At 47.0% G+C, this 26,417-nt stretch overlaps 1 protein-coding gene across 1 annotated transcript in view; it reads left to right on the top strand.

Moving 5' to 3' along the window:
- Window positions 1–8,189: 8,189 nt before the first annotated feature.
- LOC130300362 (mesotocin-neurophysin MT) overlaps window positions 8,190–26,417 on the top strand; it is a 40,634-nt gene continuing 22,406 nt past the window's right edge. Inside the window, exons 1-2 of the mRNA XM_056551536.1 lie at window positions 8,190–8,244; window positions 11,612–11,702. Coding sequence (XP_056407511.1) covers window positions 8,228–8,244; window positions 11,612–11,702 — 108 coding nt within the window. The 5' untranslated portion in view covers window positions 8,190–8,227. The remainder of the gene's footprint in view (window positions 8,245–11,611; window positions 11,703–26,417) is intronic.

The raw sequence follows: 26,417 nt of genomic DNA, 5'->3' as shown, positions 1-26,417 counted from the left end.
CGTCCTTTTGTTTCTGTGTGTATGTTGAGTTTGGTCTCTGGTTGGGAGTTGGGTACGTCTCTTCTTGGGTTCTGGCTGTAGGTCAGTGGTCTGAGCAGCCATCAGTTGAATGTGTATTGTGTGGGAGACAAGAGTTCTAATCCTGCTTTCCTCCTCTATTTCAGGGTGCTTTGGTAGGGTATCATAAAAAAGTAAAAAAATAAAAAAAATGTTTTCTGCGGTGAGTGCTCTTTTGGCCTTACGCTCTGGGTGGCCGGGGTTTGGCAGACTTGGCTCCTGCGGCTTGTTCCTTTTCCTGATTCGGTGGGTGCCGCCCAGTTACGGTTTTGTTTCTTTTGGTTTTCTCCCCCTTTTGTTTGGTTAATCTCTCCGTATTTTCCCAATCTCTGGTAGGCATGAGACTTCTGTATGTCGTTTTGGGTGCTTTAGCTGATGTGTTCGGTGGGTAGGTTTCGCTTGAGTCTCCGGGGGTAGGTTCGCTTGAGTCTCTGTTTGCCTTGCCTTGTGAGTTCTTCTGTTCGTGGTGGTATTCCGGAGGGTGATTCTCCTGTGCTCTGCGCTTGTGGGGGTGTGGTTTGTTGTTGCAAGGCTGACATGCAAATTGTGAAGCGTTCCATATTTGGTGCTCGCTTCGGCAGCACATATGTTAAAATTGGAACAATACTGAGTAGATTAGCATGGGTTCCGCATGCCGCGTTGGTCTGCTGCTTTCCTGTGGTCAGGGTATGATTGCTTTTTCTCTGTTTTGGTTTCTTCGGGGCTCGCTAGGTACCCTGGTCACGGTCCTTGCTGGTTTCCTGATTGTTCCACGTGGATTATGGTTCCGGGCGGAGTTTTTTTCCTCCAGGTTGTCTCTGGCCGCCGAGGGTGTGTGGTATCTGTGCCCCCGCATTTGTGCCCCGGATGCACTAAGGGCTGACGTTTCGGCTGGTTGGGGTTTTTTCATGTGTCGTGCAGTGGACAGGCCTGCTTTCTGTTCCCCGTTGCAGCTCACGGGAAGCTCGCTCTGTTTCCGGATGTGGCCGGTTTGGTTGGTTTGTTGGTGTGGTTTGGTTTCCCAGTGGTGCTGCTGGGTGGTTTAGCCCTGGGTCTTGGTAGTCAGTGGGTTTCTGCCATGCTTTGGTTTTGTTAGCGCTTTTGCCTTGGTATTGGTTGTGGGACTTTGGGTGCTTGCTTCGGCAGCTCATGTTCTGGACTTGTAACGATACTGTGTGGGTTGGCTTGGCCCCTGCGCTTGGTAGCGCTCTAATTTGGTGTTACTTTTCTTCTTTTCTGGGGTGCTTTGTGTGATCGTGGCATGTTGTCGGTCTGACATTCGGGGAGTTGTCACTGATATTACTCTTGCGGATTTCTTCTTGTGTTCGGCTTGTTGTGCCTAGTGCTTCGCTGTTTGGAGTTACTATTTATTTTGGGGTTGTGCTCCCTGGGGTCGGTATTGGGTGTTGACGCTTTGTCTCGTTTTTCTCTGGCAGTGGTTCCGGAGGTTGCTCCCTCGGGCGGAGTCGGAAGGTTTGCCTGTGTGGCTGGCCCGTGGGTCATCGTGGAATTTGGTGTGTATTTCTTGGTCCGCTTTGGTGGCTCCTGCGACTTGGTCACACTCACGGTAAGGCGTTTGCGAGTGGTTGGTGGTGTGGTGGCCGGGATGTCTACAGTGGAGGGGGGTCCCGGAGGTTCCAAATGTGTCTGTGGATAGGGGATTTGTTTTTGGTACCTGGAATGCCCTTTGTAGTAACCTTCCGGGCTCTGATGTTTATTCGTATTTCGTTTTCATATGATGTGATGACGGAGTTTGACTGCTGTGTCACCTCTCCAAGGAGGTTCGAGATTTGGGCTGTATTCTCTGTGCATCCAAATAACATTCTTAGTACATGACGCCGGGTATCTTCACCTGTTCATGTGAATCACCTTCTATTCAAAAAAAGGAGGAAACAGGTGGGTGACTTTCCCATTGTGCTGCGACCCAGTGGGGTGCGGTTGGTGCATGGCGGGGGGTAATTTTTTCTTTTCTACTTTGCGGTTGGTGGGATGTTGGTGCGTACCTAGGGGCTGGGCCCGCGAGTGGGTGGCCTTGCTGTAGGCGAACGGTTTTTCCTATCAGTTTTGGGTCACTTGGTGGCAGCTGCGGGTCGGATTTTTGGTTGTCGCTTTTGCGTCGTTTTGCTCATCCGAGGTTTGCGCTGGCTTTTTTCGGGGCTATGTGGATGGGGCACTTCCTTTCTCCTCATCTGGGACTGGGGTGTCTGTTTTTTGGGTGCCTATTTTGTGCAATTTGCGACACAGTAATAAAAAAAAAAAAAAAAAAAAATTATAAAAATTAAAGGCCCCCTTTTTTGTCCGAGACTGCTTCGGCGATCCAGGTAGCGCAGCTTGTGCTGCATGGGGGTCAGCAAATGACAGTTTTTTCGGGTTGTCGTCCTATTGCTTGACGGGGCGGCTGTGGGGCGCCCCCCCCCTTTTTTCTTTTTTGCTCCATGCCCCCGATTATTCAGTTTCGAGTTTTTTGTCTGTTTTGGGTTTTGCTTTTCTTTGATAGGATGGGGTGTTGTGAGTTTGAGAATCGCCCTCTTTTGTATCGGGGCCGGCGGAGATGGCTTGGTTTCCGGAGAGGGTAGCGCAGCGCGTGGGGCGCTGGCGATCTGCATGTTGCGTTGCTATTTTCGCCCAGTTTGATGTTTCCCATATGTGTTATGTTTTGCGAGTGGTTTTCCGCAAGGTGGTGCGAGTGCTGCGGCTCTCTTCGATGTATGGGTGAGTCTGAGAGATGTGTTCGCACAAGAGTTATTAAAAAAATAAAAATAAAAAGATTAATAAATAAAATGAATGAATACAAATTTATATAAGAAATAGGTCCTGGTGGCAGGTACCTCGGTTTTCCTGGAGAGGAAACGTGTTGGGCGGTTTTCCTGGAGAGGAAATGTGTTGAGCGGATTTCCTGGAGAGGAAATGTGTTGGGCGGATTTCCTGGAGAGGAAATGTGTTGGGCGGATTTCCTGGAGAGGAAATGTGTTGGGTGTGTCCGGGGGGCTGAAGTGGCCCCAGGTGTTGGCTATCCAGTATCTCTTGGGTGGGGGTCGGAGCCCAGTGTAGGGCTAACTGGTCTCCTCCGTGGCGGTAAGAAGACGGTGAAAGCGGGGTCAACCCGGGGTAGACCTCCACACAGGACAGTGTGGCAGCACCTCTCGGGTTGGCAAGAAGCCAATCGGTGTCTTTGTTACAGTTAAATTGTTATTTATATAAGTAATTTTATAAATAAAGCTGTGGCCGATCCCCACCCATAAAAAGTTGAATTGTTGTTGTGTCAGTTATTATTTAATTAATTATTGTAATAAGGGGGAGGGGTAGTTATAGCCTGCTAGGAGCTAATTGGGTCTCAACAGTCTGGAGGGGCAAGCTGTGCATAACTAGCTTGCCCCCTGACTGGTGAGCAGTTAAGGGGTTAAGAAATATACAGGCAAGGTTTTTAGCCCCCTCCCCCGTCTGTAAAAACTTGTTGGTAACTATAGTGGTATGTCCCATGGGTGGGGGGGAAGGAGTGCACCAATCAGGGGTCTAATAGTTTCCCGGGCTTTCAGGGGCCCTCCCCTGGGTATTTATAGCTGTGGTGCCTCCCTTCCCCCTCAATCTGCCCAGGACCCGGAGTTTTGCCCTCCCTCCCTCCCTTTTTGTATCTTTGTTTATTGTAAGTCACAGCTTGGCGGTAAGAAGACGGTGAAAGCGGGGTCAACCCGGGGTAGACCTCCACACAGGACAGTGTGGCAGCACCTCTCGGGTTGGCAAGAAGCCAATCGGTGTCTTTGTTACAGTTAAATTGTTATTTATATAAGTAATTTTATAAATAAAGCTGTGGCCGATCCCCACCCATAAAAAGTTGAATTGTTGTTGTGTCAGTTATTATTTAATTAATTATTGTAATAAGGGGGAGGGGTAGTTATAGCCTGCTAGGAGCTAATTGGGTCTCAACAGTCTTGGAGACCTCAAAGTCCAGTCCTGCAGCCACCATCAAGTCAAGTAAGATAAAGTCACAGCTTTATGAGTCAAGTCAGTCCCTGTCATCTGTCAAGTCAGCGTGGTCTGCATTCAATTGTCCAGTCCTACTACAAGTCCCAGCAACCCCTCAACCCCTTGGGGACGGAGCCCATTATGACCCTAAGGATGGGAGCATTTTTTTTCAAATCTGACCTCTATCACTTTAAGCATTAATAACTCTGGGATGCTTTTACTTATAAATTTGATTCTGAGATTGTTTTTTTGTGACATATTTTACTTTATGTTAATGGTAAATTTCCGTCATTACTTGCATCATTTCTTGGTGAAAAATTCCAAAATTTCAGGAAAACTTTGAAAATTTTGCATTTTTCTAACTTTGAAGCTCTCTACTTGTAAGGAAAAGAGACATGTCATATAAATTATATATTGATTCACATATACAATATGTCTACTTTATGTTGGCATCATAACGTTGACAAGTTTTTACTTTTTGAAGACCCCAGAGGGCTTCAAAGTATAGCAGCAGTTTTCTAATTTTTGCTGAAAATTTCAAAATCAGAATTTTTCAGGGACCAGTTAAGTTTAGCAGTGAATTTGAGGGTCTTTATGTTGAAAATCCCCTATAATGGACCCCATTATGAAAACTGCACCCCATCAAAGTATTCAAAATGACATTTAAAAAGTTTGTTAACCCTTTAGAAAAATAAAAATCTCCACTAACAACACTAACATGTAGTTGTAACTCCATTGTTTTCTTAAAAAAAAAAAAAAGGAGAAATAGCCCCCCCAAAAATGTGTAACGCGAAGAAGACAGTTTGGAGACCGCTAAATGTGGAAGAACAGTTTGGAGACCGCTAAATAGTGGTCTCCAAACTGTAGCCTTCCAGATGTTGCAAAACTACAACTCCAAGCATGCCCAGACTGTCCATGCATGCTGGGAGTTGTAGTTCTGCAACATCTGAAGGGCCAGATATTGCAGAACTACACCGCCCAGCATCCCCAACTGTCTGGGCATGCTGGAGGGCTACAGTTTGGAGACCACTGTATAGTGGTCTTCAAACTGTGCCACTTCAGATGTTGCAAAAACTACAACTCCCAACATGCCCAGACAGTCAGTGCATGCTGAAAGTTGTAGTTTTGCAATATCTGGAGGACCACAGTTTGGAGACCACGACACAGTGGTCTCCAAACTGTTGTCCTCCAGATGTTGCAAAACTACAACTCCCAGCATGCCCAGACAGATGGGGGGAACAAGTGCGGCGAGGGGGTCTTGGGGCTGGTGAAATAAGATCCAGCAGGCCTCGGCACGACTCTACTGGCGAAATTCAAAATAATAATAAAGTGCCGGATCACCTCTGTGCAACAAGTTTATGTCATCCAATATAAAAAAAGAAAAAACTTTGATAATACTTTGCTTTTCTTACCCTGAACAGGCGCTGAGTTACATCATGCTTCCAGTCACATCCAGAGCTGCATTAAGTTTTTTCTTGATTCCTACTGGAACTATTGGCTCTTGAGGCCTCGTTCACATGGCGGAATTTCCAAGCAGAGACCAGCGGAAAAATTCTGCCTGGACTGTTGAATCACACGATGGGATTTCCGCAGCTTAAACATCTGCCACAAAAAAACTCAGATTCAATTTTTCGTGGAAAAAATTGACATGTCGATTCTTTCTGTAGAATCAGCTTGGCAATGCATTGCCGTCTATGGAGATGGCGCATGTCCGAGCAGTTCTAGCGCAGGCATGTTCTGCCCGCGCTCGCTGTCTGCGGACTGTCTGCCGGTAATTTTCCAGGCAGGTGTTCTGCAAAAAATCTGCCATGTACACTCTACAACAGTGTTTCTCAACCAGTGTGCCTCCAGCTGTTGCAAACCTACAACTCTCAAAGGCTGTCCGGGCATGCTGAAAGTTGTAGTTTTGCAACAGATGGAGGCACACTGTTTGGAAAACACTGTTGTATGGACTTGGAAAAAATTTAAAGCAGTGATTAATGTCATGGGACCTCCAGCGTTCAGGAGAAAGAAACATGGTGCCGGGGAATATCAACATTACTAAACCTCAAAGACAAGGAGAGAAAGTGAAGCAGCAAACACCTCTATTTCTCTATGTCAGGTCTAACCAATCTTGTAGGGGGTGTACCTTAATGATAACCGGATTATTGAGGGGGCCTATTTCTAGGATCCTTTTCTATAAGCTGTCATCACCTGGTAAGAATTTAAGACACAACTAAGAAAAGCTGAACCAAATATCCTGCTTTGTGCATTTAATACATAATCTCAGCCCCGATTTTTCCTCCCCATGTGCATTACCTTACATTTATCAGTGTTGAACCTCATCTGCCACTTCTCAGCCCAAACCTCCAACCTATCCAGATACATTTGTAACAGTCTATTGTGTTATCTTCTCTACACAGTGCCATGTCCTCTATTGCGTTATCTACTCTACACAGTGCACAGTCTTCTATTGTATTATCTACTATACACAGTGCACTATCCTCTATTATGTTATCTCCTATATACAGTGCACTGTCCTCCATTGTGTTAACCACATTACAGAGTTTAGTATCATCTGCAAAGATTGCTACTTTACTATACAACCCCTCTACAAGGTCATAAATAAATATATTAAAGGACAACGGTCACCCGATACACCGGTTTATAGTGTGGGTGAACAGCCTACTTGCAGTCCGGAGCCCCAATCCCCCGAAGATCCCCCTCTTCCAGTACTGATTTACACTTTGAGGCAGGCCCGCCGGCTGGATTTAAATATTCATAAGCGCTGGTCATGTGAGCACTCGTGCCCACTGAGCGCTCACATGACTGGCGCTTATGAATATTTAAATCTAGCCGGTGGGCCTGCCTCAAAGCGCAAGTCAGTACTGGAAGAGGGGGACCTTTGGGGGATCGGGGCTCCGGACTGCAGGTAGGTATAGCAGTCTGAGACCCCGCATCGGTTTCCTGTTCACCCGCACTATAACCCCATGTATCGCGTAATAGTGCGAGTAAATGGGTGACCCTTTTCCTTTAAATAGAATAGGACCCAAGACTGACCCCTGTGGTACCCCGATAGTAACAGTCACCCAATCAGAATAAGTACCATTAATAACCACCCTCTGTCAGGGCCGGCCTTAGGTGTTCAGGCGCCCTGTGCGAGCTAACCTTGTGGCGCCCCTCCCCCCCCCCCCCAATTACCCCATAAACATACACAAAGAGGAAAAAAATCTTTGTAACAAATATTCATTTCCATCACCAAAACCCTTGGCCATCCGTTCAAAAAAACACTTGCCTCCCCTTCACCAGTCCTCTGCCCCCCTTCACCAGTCGCCTGCCCCCCTTAATCAGTCCCCTGTCCCACTTAATCAGTCCCCTGCCCCCATTAATCAGTCCCCTGTCCCCCTTAATCATTCCCTTGCCCCCTTAATCATTCCCCTGCCCCCTTAATCAGTCCCATGTCCCCCTTCACCAGTCCCCTGCCCCCCTTAATCAGATGCAGACCCCCTTAATCAGGCCCTCCCCCTTTACCAGTCCCCCTTAAGCAGACTCAGACCCCCCCTTCACCAGTCCCCTGCCCCCCTTAATCAGACACAGACCCCCTTAATCAGGCCCTCCCCCTTTACCAGTCCCCCTTAAGCAGACTCAGACCCCCCCTTCACCAGTCCCCTGCCCCCCTTAATCAGACACAGACCCCCTTAATCAGGCCCTCCCCCTTTACCAGTCCCCCTTAAGCAGACTCAGACCCCTCTCTTCACCAGTCCCATGTTTTTATTATTCAGTCCCCTGTCACTCATGATCAGACCATCTCCCCCCCTTCACCCCTTAATCAGACCCATAGGCGTGCGCACGGGGTGTGCCGGGTGTGCCTGGGCACACCCTAATCAAGCCCAGGGACCAGTGGCGTCGTCAAGGAGCCCCCCCAACTGAAATTGGTGCCGGACTGTCCATCACTCATTTGCCCGGGGACAGTGCCGAGCGCAAGCCCGGCCGGCTGGTGCAGAACTTATTTCACTATAAGCGTGTCTTACAGACGCGCCTATTGTTAAATGTGGTGCTAGGCTGATTGACAGAGCGAAGAGCCATTGGCTCCCCGCCCTGTCAATCACTCTTGTGGCTGCCGGCGATTTGCAGGCAGCCAACAAGAGGCCCCGGACAGCCTTCCTCTGCGCTCTGTGCTCTGGCGCATGAGTGACGTCATAATGCGTCGGAGCTCAGACCGGAGGGGAAGAGAAGGAGAGGACACGCCATGCTAAAGCCAGTTACGTATGTTTTGATTTTTTTTTAACTCGACTTTCTAGAGGGGACTACTTTTATTACCTATTGGGGGGGGGGGGTACTGTTACTTCCTAAAGGGGGCTTCTGAGCTACTATTCCTACCTGAAGGGGGCTTCTAAGCTACTATTCCTACCTAAAGGGGGCTTCTAAGCTACTATTCCTACCTAAAGGGGCTTCTAAGCTACTATTCCTACCTAAAGGGGGCTTCTAAGCTACTATTCCTACCTAAAGGGGGCTTCTAAGCTACTATTTTTACCCAAAGGGGCTTCTAAGCTACTATTCCTACCTGAAGGGGGCTTCTAAGCCCTTGTTTCCCAACCAGGGTGCCTCCAGGTGTTGCAAAACTACAACTCCCAGAATGCCTCCTTGCTGGGAGTTGTAGTTTTGCAATATCTGGAGGCCCCCTGGTTGGGAAACACTGTTCTAAGCTACTATTCCTACCTAAAGGGGGCTTCTAAGCTACTATTCCTACCTAAAGGGGGCTTCTAAGCTACTATTCCTACCTAAAGGGGGCTTCTAAGCTACTATTCCTACCTAAAGGGGGCTTCTAAGCTACTATTCCTAGCTAAAGGGGGCTTCTAAGCTACTATTCCTACCTAAAGGGGGCTTCTAAGCTACTATTCCTATCTAAATGGGGCTGCTGAGCTAATATTCCTACCTAAAGGGGGCTTCTAAGCTACTATTCCTACCTAAAGGGGGCTTCTAAGCTACTATTCCTACCTAAAGGGGGCTTCTAAGCTACTATTCCTACCTAAAGGGGCTTCTAAGCTACTATTCCTACCTGTATGGGGGCTACTGAGTTACTATTCCTACCTAAATGGGGGCTTCTAAGCTACTATTCCTATCTAAATGGGGGCTGCTGAGCTACTATTCCTACCTAAAGGGGGATTCTAAGCTACTATTCCTACCTAAAGGGGGCTTCTAAGCTACTATTCCTACCTAAAGGGGGCTTCTAAGCTACTATTCCTACCTGTATGGGGGGCTACTGAGCTACTATTCCTACCTAAATGAGGGCTTCTAAGCTACTATTCTTACCTAAATGGGGGCTACTGAGCTACTATTCCTACCTGTATGGGGGGCTACTGAGCTACTATTCCTACCTAAAGGGGACTACTAGGCTGCTATTTCTACTTAAATGGGCTACTATGCCTACCTAAATGGGGCTAATATGAATACCTAAAGAGGGCTACTATAAATACTTAAAGGAGGCTACTACTACTACTACCACCTACTGGGCTACTATTCCTACCTAAAGGGGGCTACGAGGTTACTATTCCTACCTAAAGGGGGCTTCTAAGCTACTATTCCTACCTAAAGGGGGCTTCTAAGCTACTATTCCTAGCTAAAGGGGGCTTCTAAGCTACTATTCCTACCTAAAGGGGGCTTCTAAGCTACTATTCCTACCTGTATGGGGGCTACTGAGTTACTATTCCTACCTAAATGGGGGCTTCTAAGCTACTATTCCTATCTAAATGGGGGCTGCTGAGCTACTATTCCTACCTAAAGGGGGATTCTAAGCTACTATTCCTACCTAAAGGGGGCTTCTAAGCTACTATTCCTACCTGTATGGGGGGCTACTGAGCTACTATTCCTACCTAAATGAGGGCTTCTAAGCTACTATTCTTACCTAAATGGGGGCTACTGAGCTACTATTCCTACCTAAAGGGGACTACTAGGCTGCTATTTCTACTTAAAGGGGGCTACTATTCCTACCTAAATGGGCTACTATGCCTACCTAAATGGGGCTAATATGAATACCTAAAGAGGGCTACTATAAATACTTAAAGGAGGCTACTACTACTACTACCACCTACTGGGCTACTATTCCTACCTAAAGGGGGCTACGAGGTTACTATTCCTACCTAAAGGGGGCTTCTAAGCTACTATTCCTAGCTAAAGGGGGCTTCTAAGCTACTATTCCTACCTAAAGGGGGCTTCTAAGCTACTATTCCTATCTAAATGGGGCTGCTGAGCTAATATTCCTACCTAAAGGGGGCTTCTAAGCTACTATTCCTACCTAAAGGGGGCTTCTAAGCTACTATTCCTACCTAAAGGGGGCTTCTAAGCTACTATTCCTACCTAAAGGGGGCTTCTAAGCTACTATTCCTACCTAAAGGGGCTTCTAATCTACTATTCCTACCTGTATGGGGGCTACTGAGTTACTATTCCTACCTAAATGGGGGCTTCTAAGCTACTATTCCTATCTAAATGGGGGCTGCTGAGCTACTATTCCTACCTAAAGGGGGCTTCTAAGCTACTATTCCTACCTAAAGGGGGCTACTGAGCTACTATTCCTACCTAAAGGGGGCTTCTAAGCTACTATTCCTACCTGTATGGGGGGCTACTGAGCTACTATTCCTACCTAAATGAGGGCTTCTAAGCTACTATTCTTACCTAAATGGGGGCTACTGAGCTACTATTCCTACCTAAAGGGGACTACTAGGCTGCTATTTCTACTTAAAGGGGGCTACTATTCCTACCTAAATGGGCTACTATGCCTACCTAAATGGGGCTAATATGAATACCTAAAGAGGGCTACTATAAATACTTAAAGGAGGCTACTACTACTACTACCACCTACTGGTCTACTATTCCTACCTAAAGGGGGCTACGAGGTTACTATTCCTACCTAAAGGGGGCTACGAGGTTACTATTCCTACCTAAAGGGGGTTACTTTTCGGGTTACTATTACTATCTAAAAGGGGGCTACTAGGCTACTATTTCTGCCTAAAGGGGGCCACCAGGCTACTATTCCTACCTAAAGGGGGCTACTATTCCTACCTAAAGGGGGCTACTATTTCTACCTGAATGGGGTTACTATTCCTACCTTAAGGGGGCTACTATTGCTACCTAAAAGGGGGCTACTAGTCTACTATTCCTACGTAAAGAGGGCTACTATTCCTACCTACATGGGCTACTATGCCTACCTTAATGGGGCTACTATGAATACCTAGAGAGGACTACTATAAATACTTAAAGGAGGCTACTACTACTACCACCTAAATGCTACAACTACTCCCTAATAGAAGCTGCTGCCGCCTATTACCTAAATGGGGGGGGGGGGGGTTCTGCTACTATATACTGAGGACTACAACTATATACAGGGGGCTACTATCTACAGAGAGACCTACCTACAGGAAGTAACCCCCTACCTATAGGGGGATGTTACTGCCTAGAGGGGGCAGCTATCTTCAGATGGCACCTACCTACTCGGGGAACTAAATGTGGGGGACCTACCTACTTTTACGCAACCCACTTATCTACCCACTGTACTGTGTGCAACACTAAGGAGGTTATTATTACTGTTTGGGGTGCTATAGGTGCTGTAAAAGAGCCTAAAATATTTTTCTGGCAGGTTCTGTGGAGCAGAGTTGTGTCTGGAAAGAATCGTCATGATGAAGATCACTATTAGAGAAGACGTTACCTACGAGTTGCCTGATGTAACTGTATGTAGTCACTTAAATGGTTTGCAGAGCCTGAGTAGAGTTGATATCTGTCACTGTATGGGGGTAATATTCCCTTCCTGTATACTGGTATTATTGGTAATATTAGTCCCAGTATACAGGATTTGGCCAGTATCAGTATGATGGTGATATGTATAATGATAATATTTCTCCTTGTATACTGGTATTATTGGTAATAGTGTTCTCAGTATACAGGATTAGATCAGTAACAGTATGATAGTAATATGTAAGGTGATAATATTCCTTCTTGTATACTGGTATTATTATACATCTCAGTATCCAAGAATTGGTCAGTAACATTATGATGATAATATGTATGGTGATAATATTCCTCCATGTATACTGGTATTATTGGTAATATTGGTCTCAGTATACAGGATTTGGTCTGTAACAGTGTGATGGTAATATGTATGGTGGTGTATGGCTCCTGCTATGTAGTGCTGGTGGACTATCTTATTGTGTATGGGACAGGGAAATTAGACATGCTGGGAGTTGCAAAACTTCAACTCCCAGCATGCCTTGACAGCTGTTGGCTGTCCGGGCATGCTGGGAATTGTAGTTTAACAACATCTGGAGGTCCACAGTTTGGAGACCACTGCTTTATAGGCTAAAGCAGCAGTTTTAAGCGATATTCCCATCTCATTAAAGGGAACCAATCATCAGATTTTACCCTATATAATGCTTGGTAAAGTTTTATATAGGGTAACATTGTTGCCCTCACCATCCCCGGGGACGCTCCTGCCAGAAGATATGAAGTTATAAACTAGTCACCGCCATGGCCGTAAGTAGTCACCTGGGCGGGGAGCTCCACTCACCTACTCTCACCTACACCTACATATCTTCACCATCCCTGGGGGCAGGAGTGTCCCCCGGGAATGGTGAAAATAAAGATTTTACCCTATATAACGCTTTGCCAAGCGTTATATAGGGTAAAATCTGATGATTGGTTCCCTTTAAAGGGGTACTCCACTGGCCAGCATTCGGAACTTTGAGTTCCAAATGCTGTGTGTGCACTGCGGGTAATGACCATGCCCCTCAATGCGAGTCTATGGAAAGGGCGTGGCGGCGCAGGTGTGGTACGCACTGTTCACTCCAGGGACAACTGTGTCTGCATCCTCAGGGTCGGCAGGGACTCCAGCAGTCAGTCTCCAACCTATCTGCTTGTTATCCCCCTATACTGTGGATAGGGGTTTTCTTTATAAATGGGACAAACCCTTTAAAGGCATATTTACATAGACTGCATGGTTTATGGTGCAGAAGCCACACCAATTTCTTTGCCAAACAGTGTGCGGTGACAGCTTTGAAAACTGCACAGAAAATAAGTGACATTTCACTTCTTTTTCATGTGGATACATGTAGCGTTGTTATAATCCCCCCCTACTTTTGTCCTGGCCCCCAGTGTGCCCCCCCCCCCCCCCCCAAAAAAAAAAAAAAAATTTGAAAGCTAGAGATGCCACTGCACCTAATGTGGGGGAACTGTATTGCCAACCTAATGTGGGGGAACTGTACTGCCAACCTAATGTGGGGGAACTATACTGCACCTAATGTGGGGGAACTGTACTGCCAACCTAATGTGGGGGAACTGTACTGCCAACCTAATGTGGGGGAACTATACTGCCAACCTAATGTGGGGGAACTATATTGCCAACCTAATGTGGGGGAACTGTACTGCACCTAATGTGGGGGAACTGTACTGCACCTAATGTGGGGGAACTGTACTGCCAACCTAATGTGGGGGAACTATATTGCCAACCTAATGTGGGGGAACTGTACTGCACCTAATGTGGGGGAACTGTACTGCACCTAATGTGGGGGAACTGTACTGCACCTAATGTGGGGAAACTGTACGGTCAACCTAATGTGGGGGGAACTGTACTGTCAACCTAATGTGGGGGAACTATACTGCCAACCTAATGTAGGGGAACTGTATTGCCAACCTAATGTGGGGGAACTGTACTGCACCTAATGTGGGGGAAGTATACTATTTATATATATATATATATAGATAGATAGATAGATAGATAGATATATAGATATGCATGCGCGCGGCGAGTTGTGCTTTAGGGTGCACACCCTAATGCAATAGGCTGCGCACGCCTATGATCAGACCCTCCCCCTTCGCCAGTCCCCCTTAATCAGACTCAGTCAAAAGAAGAACACCCTACCCATGGCTGCAGCAGGACTGGGCTCCGTGATGCTCACTGCCGACAGCTCCCTGAGTTTAGCCTGGGATGTGAGGAGCGCTTGGTGATCTGCAGGACTGCTGTGTGCGGCAGCTACTCATTTTGTGGTGCTCTACTTCCTCACCCCACAGCCGGGGCTCATTCCACCAGCTCCATGTAACTTGCTGTGATCGCTTCTCCCTTACTTTTCCCCCGCCATCCATGCACCTGCACCTATCCCCATGCACCTGCGCCTATCCCCATGCACCTGCGCCTATCCCCATGCACCTGCGCCTATCCCCATGCACCTGCGCCTATCCCCATGCAAATGCGCCTATCCCCATGCACCTGCGCCTATCCCCATGCACCTGCGCCTATCCCATGCACCTGCGCCTATCCCCATGCACCTGCGCCTATCCCCATGCACCTGCGTCTATCCCCATGCACCTGCGTCTATCCCCATGCACCTGCGCCTATCCCCATGCACCTGCGCCTATCCCCATGCACCTGCGCCTATCCCCATGCACCTGCGCCTATCCCATGCACCTGCGCCTATCCCCATGCACCTGCGTCTATCCCCATGCACCTGCGCCTATCCCCATGCACCTGCACCTATCCCCATGCACCTGCGCCTATCCCATGCACCTGCGCCTATCCCCATGCACCTGCGCCTATCCCCATGCACCTGCACCTATCCCCATGCACCTGCGCCTATCCCCATGCACCTGCGCCTATCCCCATGCGCTCTGGCGGTCAGCAAGTATGAAACTATTTTAGCGTCTGGAAAACTTACTGTTAGTAATCATTAGGGACCCAGCTATAGATGAGGAGCATATAAGGCAGTGGTAGTACCTCATGACTTTCATAAATTGGACTTATGGAAGAAAAATACAGAAGCCAGCACTCACCATTCAGTAGTCACTTTTATTCATAGGATACGGTGCATCGGTGATACATCAGAGGGCGGGGTACTGTATCCTATGAATAAACGTGAGTTTGCTGGCTTCTGTATTTTTCTTCTATAAGTCTACAATATATGAACATTTTACAGCATCGTGCACAACCGTAATCAGGGGGGTGCGCTGAAGTTAGGCATTCAATCCAGGTGAAGTGCGGCTGGATTACTAGTGGTGGAAGTGCCGGTGTCCTATTTCTCCTTATTTACTTTCATAAATTGGGACTCACATGGACCCTATATACAGCACATATACTTTACTGAAGCAGCATCAGATTAAGGCAGTTTTCCCTAACCAGTGTGCCTCCAGCTGTTGCAGCTTTTGGCTGTTTAGGCATGCTGGGAGTTGTAGTTTTGCAACAGCTGGAGGCACTATGGTTGGGGAACACTGGATGAGGAATGTTTCCTGCAGGCATTTTTGCAATTAGTGCCTCATGTCTAAGGCACAGGACACTAGCTTGTAAATGCCTGTAGGAAAGCATCCATGGTCCGATGCTGCTAGAGTCCGTTGTGTAGTTAGATTTACGGCACCATTATCATCCATACTTCCTACTAGTGGTCAGCGGCAGTTCTGACAGGAGCACACAGCAGGAGAGGTGCAGGCTGTTCCTATTCCTCCCCTCGGGTCAGTGCACAGTGACAGTGGGAGGGGCCTCTGGACCATGTGACTGCACTGCCCTCACCGTCCTGCTCCTCTCCTCTTCACAGTAGGACTGCGGGCTGCCCGTAGTGCTGCATTGGTGGGTCTATGTAACCCATTATTGTAGATAAAGGCAGCAATACATAGTGTAGTGGCGGGGGGCCTGCGAGCTGTGTCGGCCACCCGGCGCCCCTGTTACTATGGCCGCACAGCTCGCACACCCCAAAGGCCGGCCCTGGCCTCTGTTTCCTATCACTGAGCCAGTTACTTACCCACTTACACACTTTCTCCCCCAGCCCAATCCTTCTCATTTTATGCACCAACCGTTTATGTGGCACCGTATCAAATTCTTTGGAAAAATCCAGATAAATGACATCCAGCGATTCCCCCTGGTCCAGTCTGGAGCTCACCTCCTCATAAAAGCTGATCAGGTTAGTTTGACAGGACCGATCCCTCATAAACCTTTAAATCCCTCATAAATCTTTTTACCTACATTTATTTTGATCAAAATACTCCAAAATAGCATCTCTTAGAAAACCCTCAAACAATTAACATACAAAGGAGGTTAATCTAACAGGCCTGTAATTCCTGCGCTCACTTTTTGACAGATTTCTTCCTTCTGGATGAGAACTAATGTGCCTGCCCTCTTCACAGGGATTATTACCTGGCCTGTTAGACTCCCCACACCAGCTGATGGTTACCACAATAAGAAACAGTTGTCCCAAGTGTTGAAACCACTGGAAGGGGTCTGTTAGGACCGCCATCAGGGCAGTACTAGAGTTACCGCCATCAGGGGCCCTGGTCAAGTTCTGCAGCCGCCTCTGCTACTATATGGGGGCCTATTAGAGTGGTAACTCCTGTGCAGAGGTACAATCAGAGGGGTAACTACTGCATGAGGGCATTATTAAAGGGATAACTAGTGTGTGAGGGTACTATTAGAGGAGTAACCACTGTGCGCTGGCACTTCTAGAGGGATAACTACTTATATATATTATAGGGGCACTATTGGAAGGGTAACAATTGTGTGAGGGAAGTGTTGGAGGGGTAACTACTGTATGGGGGCACTATTAGAGGGATAACTACTGTATGAGGGCACTATTAGAGGGATAACTACTGTATGAGGGCACTATTAGAGGGATAACTACTGTATGAGGGCACTATTAGAGGGATAACTACTGTATGAGGGCACTATTAGAGAGGTAACTGATATACAGTATGGGGGCACTATGAAAGAGGTCTCTACTGTATGTGGGCACTATTAGAGTAGTACCTACTGTGCAGAGGCACTATTAGATGGGTAACTACTGTGTTTGGGGGACTTTTTTAGTGGTGGTGGAGGGGAGTTGGGTTAAACACTTTGGCTGTATGGGGCCCCAAAATTCCTGTCACCTGTATGCCCTAATTTACTTCACCCTTACCATGCCCATTCTGAAAAGACAGTGATCGAAGCTTTCCTAAAGAGATGGTTCACCAGTGTTTCTTACAGCTGAACACACAGAAAATCTGTACAAGGAACGTTATAGTTATGTATAATCTCAGAGTTAATGTTTAAGTCTGAAATCAGTAGATTTTTGCAGCCCCTTCCTTCTTCTGCCTACTTACCTGCAGAAATACATGGATCACATGTTCTCTCTGGAGGTCATGGACAGAGACTGTTGCCTCGGGGTGGATGCCTTTTCAAGAAAGGTGCTGACAGGAGGCACAGCCTTTATAAAGACATAGGAGGAGGAACCACCGGCAGCTTCATGGAGCACATGACTCTACACATAACCATCCTCAGACAAATGAAGAAATTCTTCTTATCCAGTGAATATGCAAATTTGCTCATTTTCTACTTTAAATTATTCCAATAAAACATCCCAGGGTGCAAAGTGACTATAAAAAAACAAGACCCGCTTGTCCTCACAAATGCTTGTGTCCAAAATAGGTGGAACCTTTACATGCTGGTCTGTTGAGTAGAAGACCACCACAAGACCAATAGACTCTGGGCTTTCTTTGTTTGGCTACAACTCCGTCCCCTTACTATTACTGACTATGGACATAAAATTTCAATGGTTTCTGTCTGCCCCCAATCTCAATTCTGTGTTGTTTGTTCAGTGGTCTCCAGCGTTTGGTCTCCAGTGGGAAAAAGTTTGGACAAGTTGTGTTTGGCCAAGCGTTATCTTATGTATCTTATTGATATGTAATACCAAGGCTACCATCAGTCCACATAGTTCTAGTTTATGCACCCAGGTAAATAAAGAGCCCCAAATTACCTGTAGACTGCCACTGATGTATCTAAAATTGGCTAAGAAATTTCACTAACTTTGTTCACCAATTCTTGGTCTTCTCCTGGCACAAAGACGTACCTGCTCAGCCAATTAGCATCTGAGGTGAGTCCCAGCTCACTGAGTGGACACCTACTTTCTGTTGAGATGTCACTAGGTAATGGTGAGCAATGGGCATGGTGCAACATCAGAACAGCGGCTGTGTGACATCTTAGAAGTTGAGTATTGCTTTTATACTTTTTAGTCCAGTTTGGTAAACCCAGTGATGGCCAAACCTGGTTCCCAATATGGTGCCTTTTACTGTAAGCATAAATGGATAGGCCCCAATAATGTTCTGATCCTCTGTCCCCATTGGCCCACTAAACATATGGTATGAGCATAAAAAAATACATGAAGATCCTTTTATTCCTCTTCTTTCTAAAAATAGGGGGTCACTTTGCTTGCACTAAAACAGCTTTCCCCCAAACCCCACCCAATGTATGTACAAGGGCACAAGATGGGGTTAAGGGGCATAATGGGAATTTCAGTAAGCCCAGTTATGGCGGCCCAGTACAGTACATCCCTCCCCAAGCTGCCACCACTTTTTCCTGTTTAGTAGACATGCAGAGGTTAAGAAAAATGTAACACTAAGCAGCTTAGTCTAATTTGCATCCTTAACTGAACATTTACATATTCGCCACTTAAGATGTCAAGCAGCTAATAACTTAATTCCTTGGATGTTAGCTCCTTGATATGAGGTCACTTTACCAGCTGGGAGGGTTCACTCTCCAGCCTAATCGCCCTGATGAGACGTGAATTGTGACAACCTGACACCTCTCGGATATTACGACCAGTCATTGTATTGCATTAGCGCCTAAGTGACTGGCATTTAAGCTGCGTGATCTTCAAGAATACGAAGTTAATGGCCGTCCCCCATTAGACATTGTTACAGGAGCATCGGGTGGAATAAGATGTTAACTGTACGACGTTGGCTCTTGTTAAGGAATCATTAGCTATCAGTAATGCGAGGCATTGTTCTAAGGAATAGGCAGCACAATACAAATGTCTGGAGGACAGGAGGGTGAGGGACAACATGGAGGGGAGGTGACCTTCTGGTCCACATCTCAAGACTTCTCAATTAGTGAGATTAACGAGTGATGACATTAATACATAAGGAACGATTCCCAAGCTTCAGATGAGGAAACCTCATTAGGATCGATATAATTTTAGGAATATTAAACTTCTCATCTATGGTGTCTGTAGAAATTGTCATCTTTTTATGTGCCATTTTGTCTACGAAGAAGGTTGACTATTGTCTGTAAGAACTTTGCCATCTACTTTGACACCGATAGTAAGACATTGGGCACACGACTTTTGACAGGATGTGGCACGGGGAATGTATTGGGGTTATATCTGTAAGTCCTGTAAGATGTAACCCCACCATGAATTCTTGGTTCTAGCATGTTGGGGAACAGAGGTGCCTGATGGTGCCTTGTTACATTTTTCTGCTTTAAATGATCCATCTTAGGAGGTTGTATCCTTTACTGCAATCACAACCTGGATACATACCGTAGGGCCAACTCGGCAAATTTTGCCACAACTCCAAGCTCTGACCATCAGAGGTGAAACTTCATGAGTGTTTTTTTTTTTTTTAAATCAACTGGTATCAGAAAGTTAAACAGATTTGTAAATTACTTCTATTAAAAATCTTAATCCTTCCAATACTTATTAGCTGCCTAATACTACAGAGGAAATTATTTTCTTTTTGGAACACAGTGTTCTCTGCTGACATCACAAGCACAGTGCTCTCTGCTGACATCTCTGTCCATTTTAGAAACTGTCCAGTGCAGCAAATGTTTGCTATGGGGATTTTCTCCTGCTCTGGACAGTTCTTAAAATGGACCGAGATGTCAGCAGAGAGCACTGTGCTCGTGATGTCAGCAGAGAGCACTGTGTTTCAAAAAGAAAAGAATTTCCTCTGTAGTATTCAGTAGCTAATATGTACTGGAAGGATTAAGATTTTTTAATAGAAGTAATTTACAAATCTGTTTAACTTTCCGGCACCAGTTGATTTAAAAAAAAGTTTTCCACCCGAGTACCCCTTTAAATTTCCTAAGCTTCAGTGCAAAATCTACAGTAAGGTTCCCCACCATTTGCTGTTTGGGCTGTTTCAGGCACAAGAGCCCATGTGTGACTTCTATTTTGGAACCCATTTTAGCTAAGCCCCCACTGACCATGTTCTAAGCCAACCAGCAATATATTTTCATTTTCACTGAAAGCATTAGGTAGATAGATCCCCAGTAAGTAGATAGTTCCCCCCCATTAAGTAGGTAGGTTCCACAGGGGGTAGACAGGTCCCCCAGTAGGTAGCAGGTTTCCCCAGAAGGTAGGCAGGTGTGAACCAGGAGACGAATTTCCTCCATAGGTATACAGGTCCCCCAAGTAGGTAGGTAGTTTCCCCTCCCCCCATTGGGTAGGTGGGTCTTCCCATTAGGTATGTAGGTACCCTCAGTAAGTAGGTATCCTGCAGTAGGTAGGTAGGTTCACCTAGGTAGGTAGATTAGCTAGTTTCTCCAATAGGTAGATGGGTACCCAAGTAGGCTGATGGAATCCCCACAGTAAGTAGGTAGTTTTTCCTATTGGGTAGGGTAGGTGCCCCCAGTAGGTAGGTGGGAAGGTATTTTCTCCCAAGAGGTAGATCGGTCCCCTCACACCAACATTAAAATCAAACAAATAGACTAGCAAGGCAATCTGGAGTGAAATGTGCAGCCCAACGTCAGGAAGCTTGGTCTCAGTAATAAGTCATGAGTCCTCCAACAGGATAATGATCCAACAGACAGCTAAAAACACCCAAGAATGGCTAAGAGCAAAACATTGGACTATTGCGAAGTGTCTTCTATGAACCCTAATCTGAATCCTATTGAATATCTGAGGAAGGAGCTGATGCCTGCAGTCTGGAGAAGACACCTTCACACCTGAGACATCTGGAGCAGGATCTTATGAGGTGTGGGCCAAGATACCTGCAGTCTGGAGAAGACACCTTCACACCTGAGATAGCTGGAGCAGGATCTTATGAGGAATGGGCCAAGATACCTGCAGTCTGGAGAAGACACCTTCACACCTGAGACATCTGGAGCCAGATGTTATAAGGAGTGGGCCAAGATACCTGCAGTCTGGAGAAGACCCCTTTATACCTCAGATAGCTGGAGCAGTATCTTATGAGGAGTGGGCCAAGATACCTGCAGTCTGGAGAAGACACCTTCACACCTGAGACAGCTGGAGCAGTATCTTATGAGGAGTGGGTCAAGATACCTATAGTCTGGAGGAGAAACCTTCACAACTGAGACAACTGGAGCAGGATCATATGAGGAGTGGGCCAAGATACTGGCACTCTGGAGAAGACACCTTCACACCTAAAACAGTTGGAGCAGTATCTTATGAGGAGTGGGCCAAGATACCTGCAGTCTGGAGAAGACACCTTCACACCTGAGATAGCTGTAGCAGTACCTTATGAGGAGTGAACCAAGATACCTGCAGTCTGAAGAAGACACCCTCACACCTGAGACAGCTGGGGCAGTATCTTATAAGGAGTGGGCCAAGATGCCTGCATTCTGGAGAAGATACCTTCACACCTGAGACAGCTGGAGCAGTACCTTATGAGGAATGGGCCAATATACCTGCAGTCTGGAGAAGACACCTTTATACCTGAGAAAGCTGGAGCAGTATCTTATGAGAAGTGGGGCAAGATACCTGCAGTCTGGAGAAGACACCTTCACACCTGAGACAGCTGGAGCAGTATCTTATGAGGAGTGGGTCAAGATACCTATAGTCTGGAGGAGAAACCTTCACAACTGAGACAACTGGAGCAGGATCATATGAGGAGTGGGCCAAGATACTGGCAGTCTGGAGAAGACACCTTCACACCTAAAACAGTTGGAGCAGGATCTTATGAGGAGTGGGCCAAGATACCTGTAAGACTCAACACAGATGGCAGGTATCTAGGGAGCAGTAGATCCGTAATACCACGGTAGTCTGGAGCGGGTTATGTAGTGGATCCCCTGGACCTATGTGGCAGATGACGCCGGCCGTGCCAGGGAGCAGAGTCTAAGGTGCCGCTGGTTTTCACCAGAGCCTGTTGCAAAGCGGGTTGGACTTGCTGTGGCAGGCGACACCCAGGTCGCTATCCCTGGCATGACTCGACCACACAGGCGGATGAGGTGAAGCGTGGCACCGAAGGAATAGGCAGGACGTAGTCCGACTGGCTAGAGGTCAGTAGGGTAGCAGAAGGTCAATAGGGTGGCGGCTAGAAACATGGTCGGGTCACAGAATACAAAGGTCTGGTACATGGCAAGGAAACACTAAGGCTGCTTTCTCTAAGGCGCAGGGCAAACAAAGATCCGGCAAGGGTACTAGGGAGGAGCTAAAACTTATAACAATGGTGCAGGTGGGAATACAAATTACGGGCACACTGGCCCTTTAAATTTCAAAGCTCCGCCACGCGCGCGCAAGGAGGCGGTGCACGCGCGTTGGAGCTGAGGGACAGAGGCCAGGGACGGAGGTGAGTGACGGGCTGGGACTCGCATGCGGGCGCGTCCCGCAATGTGAATCCCAGCCCCATCAGGAGCCAACACACGGGGAAAGATGCGCTCATGGCCGGTATGTCCTGCCTGAGCGCTGTTCATTACAGTACCCCCCCCCTCCCTTTGGTCTCCCCCTCTTATTTTGAGGAGATTACGGTCCAAGATGTTTTCCTCGGGCTCCCAGGACCTCTCCTCAGGACCAAAACCCCTCGAATGGAACAAAAAAATTTTTCTGCCATGTACCATTTTAGAGGACAGGATCTCTTTAACTTGATAAATATCTGAGGAACCGGAGACAGGAGTTGGAGCAGAGTTTTTTCTTTGAGAATAACGGTTGGTAACTAGAGGTTTGAGGAGAGATACATGAAAGGAGTTAGGAATGCGTAGAGAAGGTGGCAAGAGGAGTTTGTATGAAACTGGATTGATCTTTTGTAAGACCTCGAACGGACCCAGAAAACGAGGACCAAGTTTGTAACTGAGGATTTTAAGCCAAATGTATTTAGAAGATAACCACACTTTATCACCAGGAGAGAAGGATGGGGGAGATCTTCTTCCCTTGTCTGCTTGAGTTTTCATTCGGGAGGAAGCCAGAGATAATGATTGCCGAGTCTGTCGCCAAATGGAGGAGAAAATCTTGGACAAGTTCATCTACAGCTGGGAGACTGGAAGAGACTGGGACTGGAAGAGGAGACCGGGTATGATGACCAAAAACAATAAAAAAAGAGATGTCTTGTGGACTCAGAGTCCTTCTGATTGTAGGAAAATTCAGCCCAGGGAAGAAGATCAACCCAGTGGTCCTGACGAGCAGAAACAAAATGGCGTAAACAAGTCTCCAAAATTTGATTTACCCTTTCCACCTGGCCATTGGACTGGGGGTGGTAGGCAGAGGAGAAATCCAAACTGATGCCAAGACAAGAACAGAGGGCTTGCCAGAATTTGGACACAAACTGTACTCCACGATCCGATACAATGTTTTCTGGAAGACCGTGAAGACGGAAGACATGAAGTAAGAAGTGCTTAGCCAGTTGTGGAGCTGATGGGAGCCTGGGGAGAGGAATAAAATGAGCCATTTTAGAAAACCGATCTACCACAACCCAGATGACTGTGTTATTGTGTGATGGTGGAAGATCGGTAATAAAATCCTTAGCGATGTGAGTCCATGGAATCTCAGGAATGGGTAACGGCTGCAAAAGTCCCGCGAGTCTCTGTTGAGAGGTCTAGTCTCGAGCACAAGTGGCACAGAAACGCACAAATTCAGAGACATCATGTTCCAGACACGGCCACCAATAGTTTCGGGAGATTAGAAGAAATGTCTTACATACTCCTGGATGGCCAGCCAATAAGGAACAATGACCCCAGTTTAGAACTTTGCGTCTTAATCTGACTGGTACAAAAGTTTTACCAGGAGGCCGCTGTAGTAGATCGGCAGGAGCTGCAGTAATCAGACGATCAGGAGGGATAATATGTCTTGGAGTAGGATCCAAACCCAAAATGTCAGAAGATCTGGAGAGGGCGTCAGCTCTGATATTCTTATTAGCTGGACGGAAATGAACGAAAAAATTAAATCGGGAGAAGAACAAAGACCACCTTGCCTGGCGAGGGTTCAAGGTACAGACTGGGCAGACTGAAGGTACAGGAGATTCTTGTGATCAGAATAAATACTGATCGGATGAGGAGATCCTTTCAACAAATGTCGCCACTCGTCCAAGGCGAGTTAAATAGCAAGCAGTTTACGATCTCCGATGGAGTAGTTTCTCTCCACTGGCGAGAAGGTTTTAGAAAAAAATCCACAGGTCACAGTTTTACCCTTGACACTTTTCTGGGTAAGAATGGTGCCTGCTTGAACGGGGGAAGCATCAACCTCCAAGGCAAAAGGTTTTCCCGGATCTGGTCTTGATAGCACGGGGGCTGAAGCAAAGGCAGACTTTAGGCTGGAGAAAGTCTCCTCGGCCTCAGGAGGCCACAACTTAGGGTTAGCCCTTTTTTTGGTGAGAACTACAATGGGAGTGACCACAGAAGAGAAATGTGGGATGATCTGACAATAATAGTTTGCAAATCCCAGGAATCGTTGAATAGCCTGAAGACCGGTAGGGCGAGGCCAATCCAAAACCGCAGACAATTTTACTGTATCCATTTGCAGTCCTTGATGAGAAACAATATATCCGAGAAAAGGAAGACTGGATTTCTCAAAAAGGCATTTCTCCAGTTTGGCACAGAGATGATTCCTCAGGAGGCGTCGTAAGACCAGACGAACGTGAGTACGATGCTCCTCCAAGTTGGAAGAATAAATCAGTATGTCATCAAGATAAACGACTACACAGGTATAGAGAAGGTCGCGGAAGATATCATTGACGAAGTCCTGGAAAACAGCTGGAGCATTGCAAAGGCCAAAAGGCATCACGAGATACTCAAAATGTCCATCTCGGGTATTGAAAGCTGTTTTCCATTCGTATCCCTCTCGAATTCGAATCAGATTGTAGGCACCACATAAATCCAATTTGGAGAAGACTTTGGCCCCCTGAAGACGATCAAAAAGTTCTGAGATCAAAGGAAGAGGATAATGATTCTTGACCGTGATCTTGTTGAGACCTCTCTTGTAGATACATGGACAGAGAGAACCATCCTTCTTGCTCACAAAGAAGAACCCCGCTCCGGCCAGTGAGGAGGATTTCCGGATAAATCCTTTTTGGAGGTTCTCTTGCATGGCTTGAGTCTCCGGGGCTGACAAAGGGTAGATTCTACCACGAGGTGGCATAGTCCCAGGCAGTAAATCAATTGGGCAGTCGTCAGGACGATGTGAAGGCAAAGTCTCAGCCTGTCTTTTGCAAAAGACATCAGAAACATTTTGATAAGGGGCAGGCAGACCAGGCATGGGAGGAATGGTAGAAAGAATTTTAGGCTGGACAGACTCTAGACCACGATTTTGGCAGCATTGTCCCCAGCGAGTGACCTCTCCAGATTTCCAGTCAAGCTGTGGGGAATGGCGTTGGGGCCAAGGAAGACCGAGAAGTATCTGGGAAGTACAATGTGGTAGCACAAAGAATTCAATCCTCTCCTTATGCGAGACTCCCACCTGCAAAAGAAGAGACTCCGTGCGATATAGCACTCTACAGTCCAGATTTTGTCCAGTGACAGAAGAGATGAACAGAGGCTTGGCAAGAGAGGCATCAATTGAGTTGCCAGCAGAACCTGAGTCCAAAAATGCTGTAGCGAAGAAAGAAGTCTGAGCAGAAACATGGACTTGTACGGAGATATTCAAATGGGAAGAGATGGTGCACACACCCAAGGAGGTCTCTCCTACATATCCTGGGTGCGGACGTTTTCCTGGACACTGAGGACGGGAAGGACAGTCTTTGAGAAAGTGCTCTGGGCAGGCACAGTAAAGACACAAATTCTTGCTGCCTCGTAGGGATCTTTCCTCTTGGGTGAGGTAAGTTTGATCCTCTAGCATAGTCTTTTCGGTAAGCCCACTTTCATTTTGGAGCTCCTCCTGTCTTTTGGAAAAACGCACATCAATTCGTGCAACCAAATGGATCAGCTGACACAGGTTAGATGGAGAATCTCGTGCAGCAAGAGCATTCTTTATTCTACTAGATAGTCCTTTTTTAAATATAGCACACAAGGCCTTGTCGTTCCATACCAATTCTGAAGCAAGGATGTGAAACTGGACTGCATAGTCTTCCACGGAGGAAGTCCCTTGTCTCAGGTTAAGAAGAGCCGACTCGGCAGAGGAGGCACGTGCGGGTTCTTCAAAAACGCTGCAGAATTCAGCCAGGAAGGCTGTGAGGTTAGAGGTAATTGAATCGCTATGATCCCAGAGTGGAGTAGTCCAGGCCAAAGCCTTTCCAGACAAGAGGCTGATCACAAAGGCCACCATAGCATGCTCCATAGGAAACAGTAATCCTCAGGCAGAGGTACCTCAGCGGGATCCATGGCCAGATCTTACTGAAAGACTCACTGCAGACGGCAGGTAACCAGGGAGCAGTAGATTCGTAATACCACGGTAGTCTGGAGCGGGTGATGTAGTGGATCCGCTGGACCTGTGTGGCAGATGACGCGGGCCGTGCCAGGGAGCGGAGTCTAAGGTGCCGCTGGTTTTCACCAGAGCCTGCCA

The sequence above is a fragment of the Hyla sarda genome, chromosome 1, assembly GCF_029499605.1.
Source record: "Hyla sarda isolate aHylSar1 chromosome 1, aHylSar1.hap1, whole genome shotgun sequence".
NCBI classification, from domain to species: domain Eukaryota; kingdom Metazoa; phylum Chordata; class Amphibia; order Anura; family Hylidae; genus Hyla; species Hyla sarda.
Note: the sequence above shows the minus strand (reverse complement) of the source record. Positions and strands in the feature narration are given on the sequence as shown.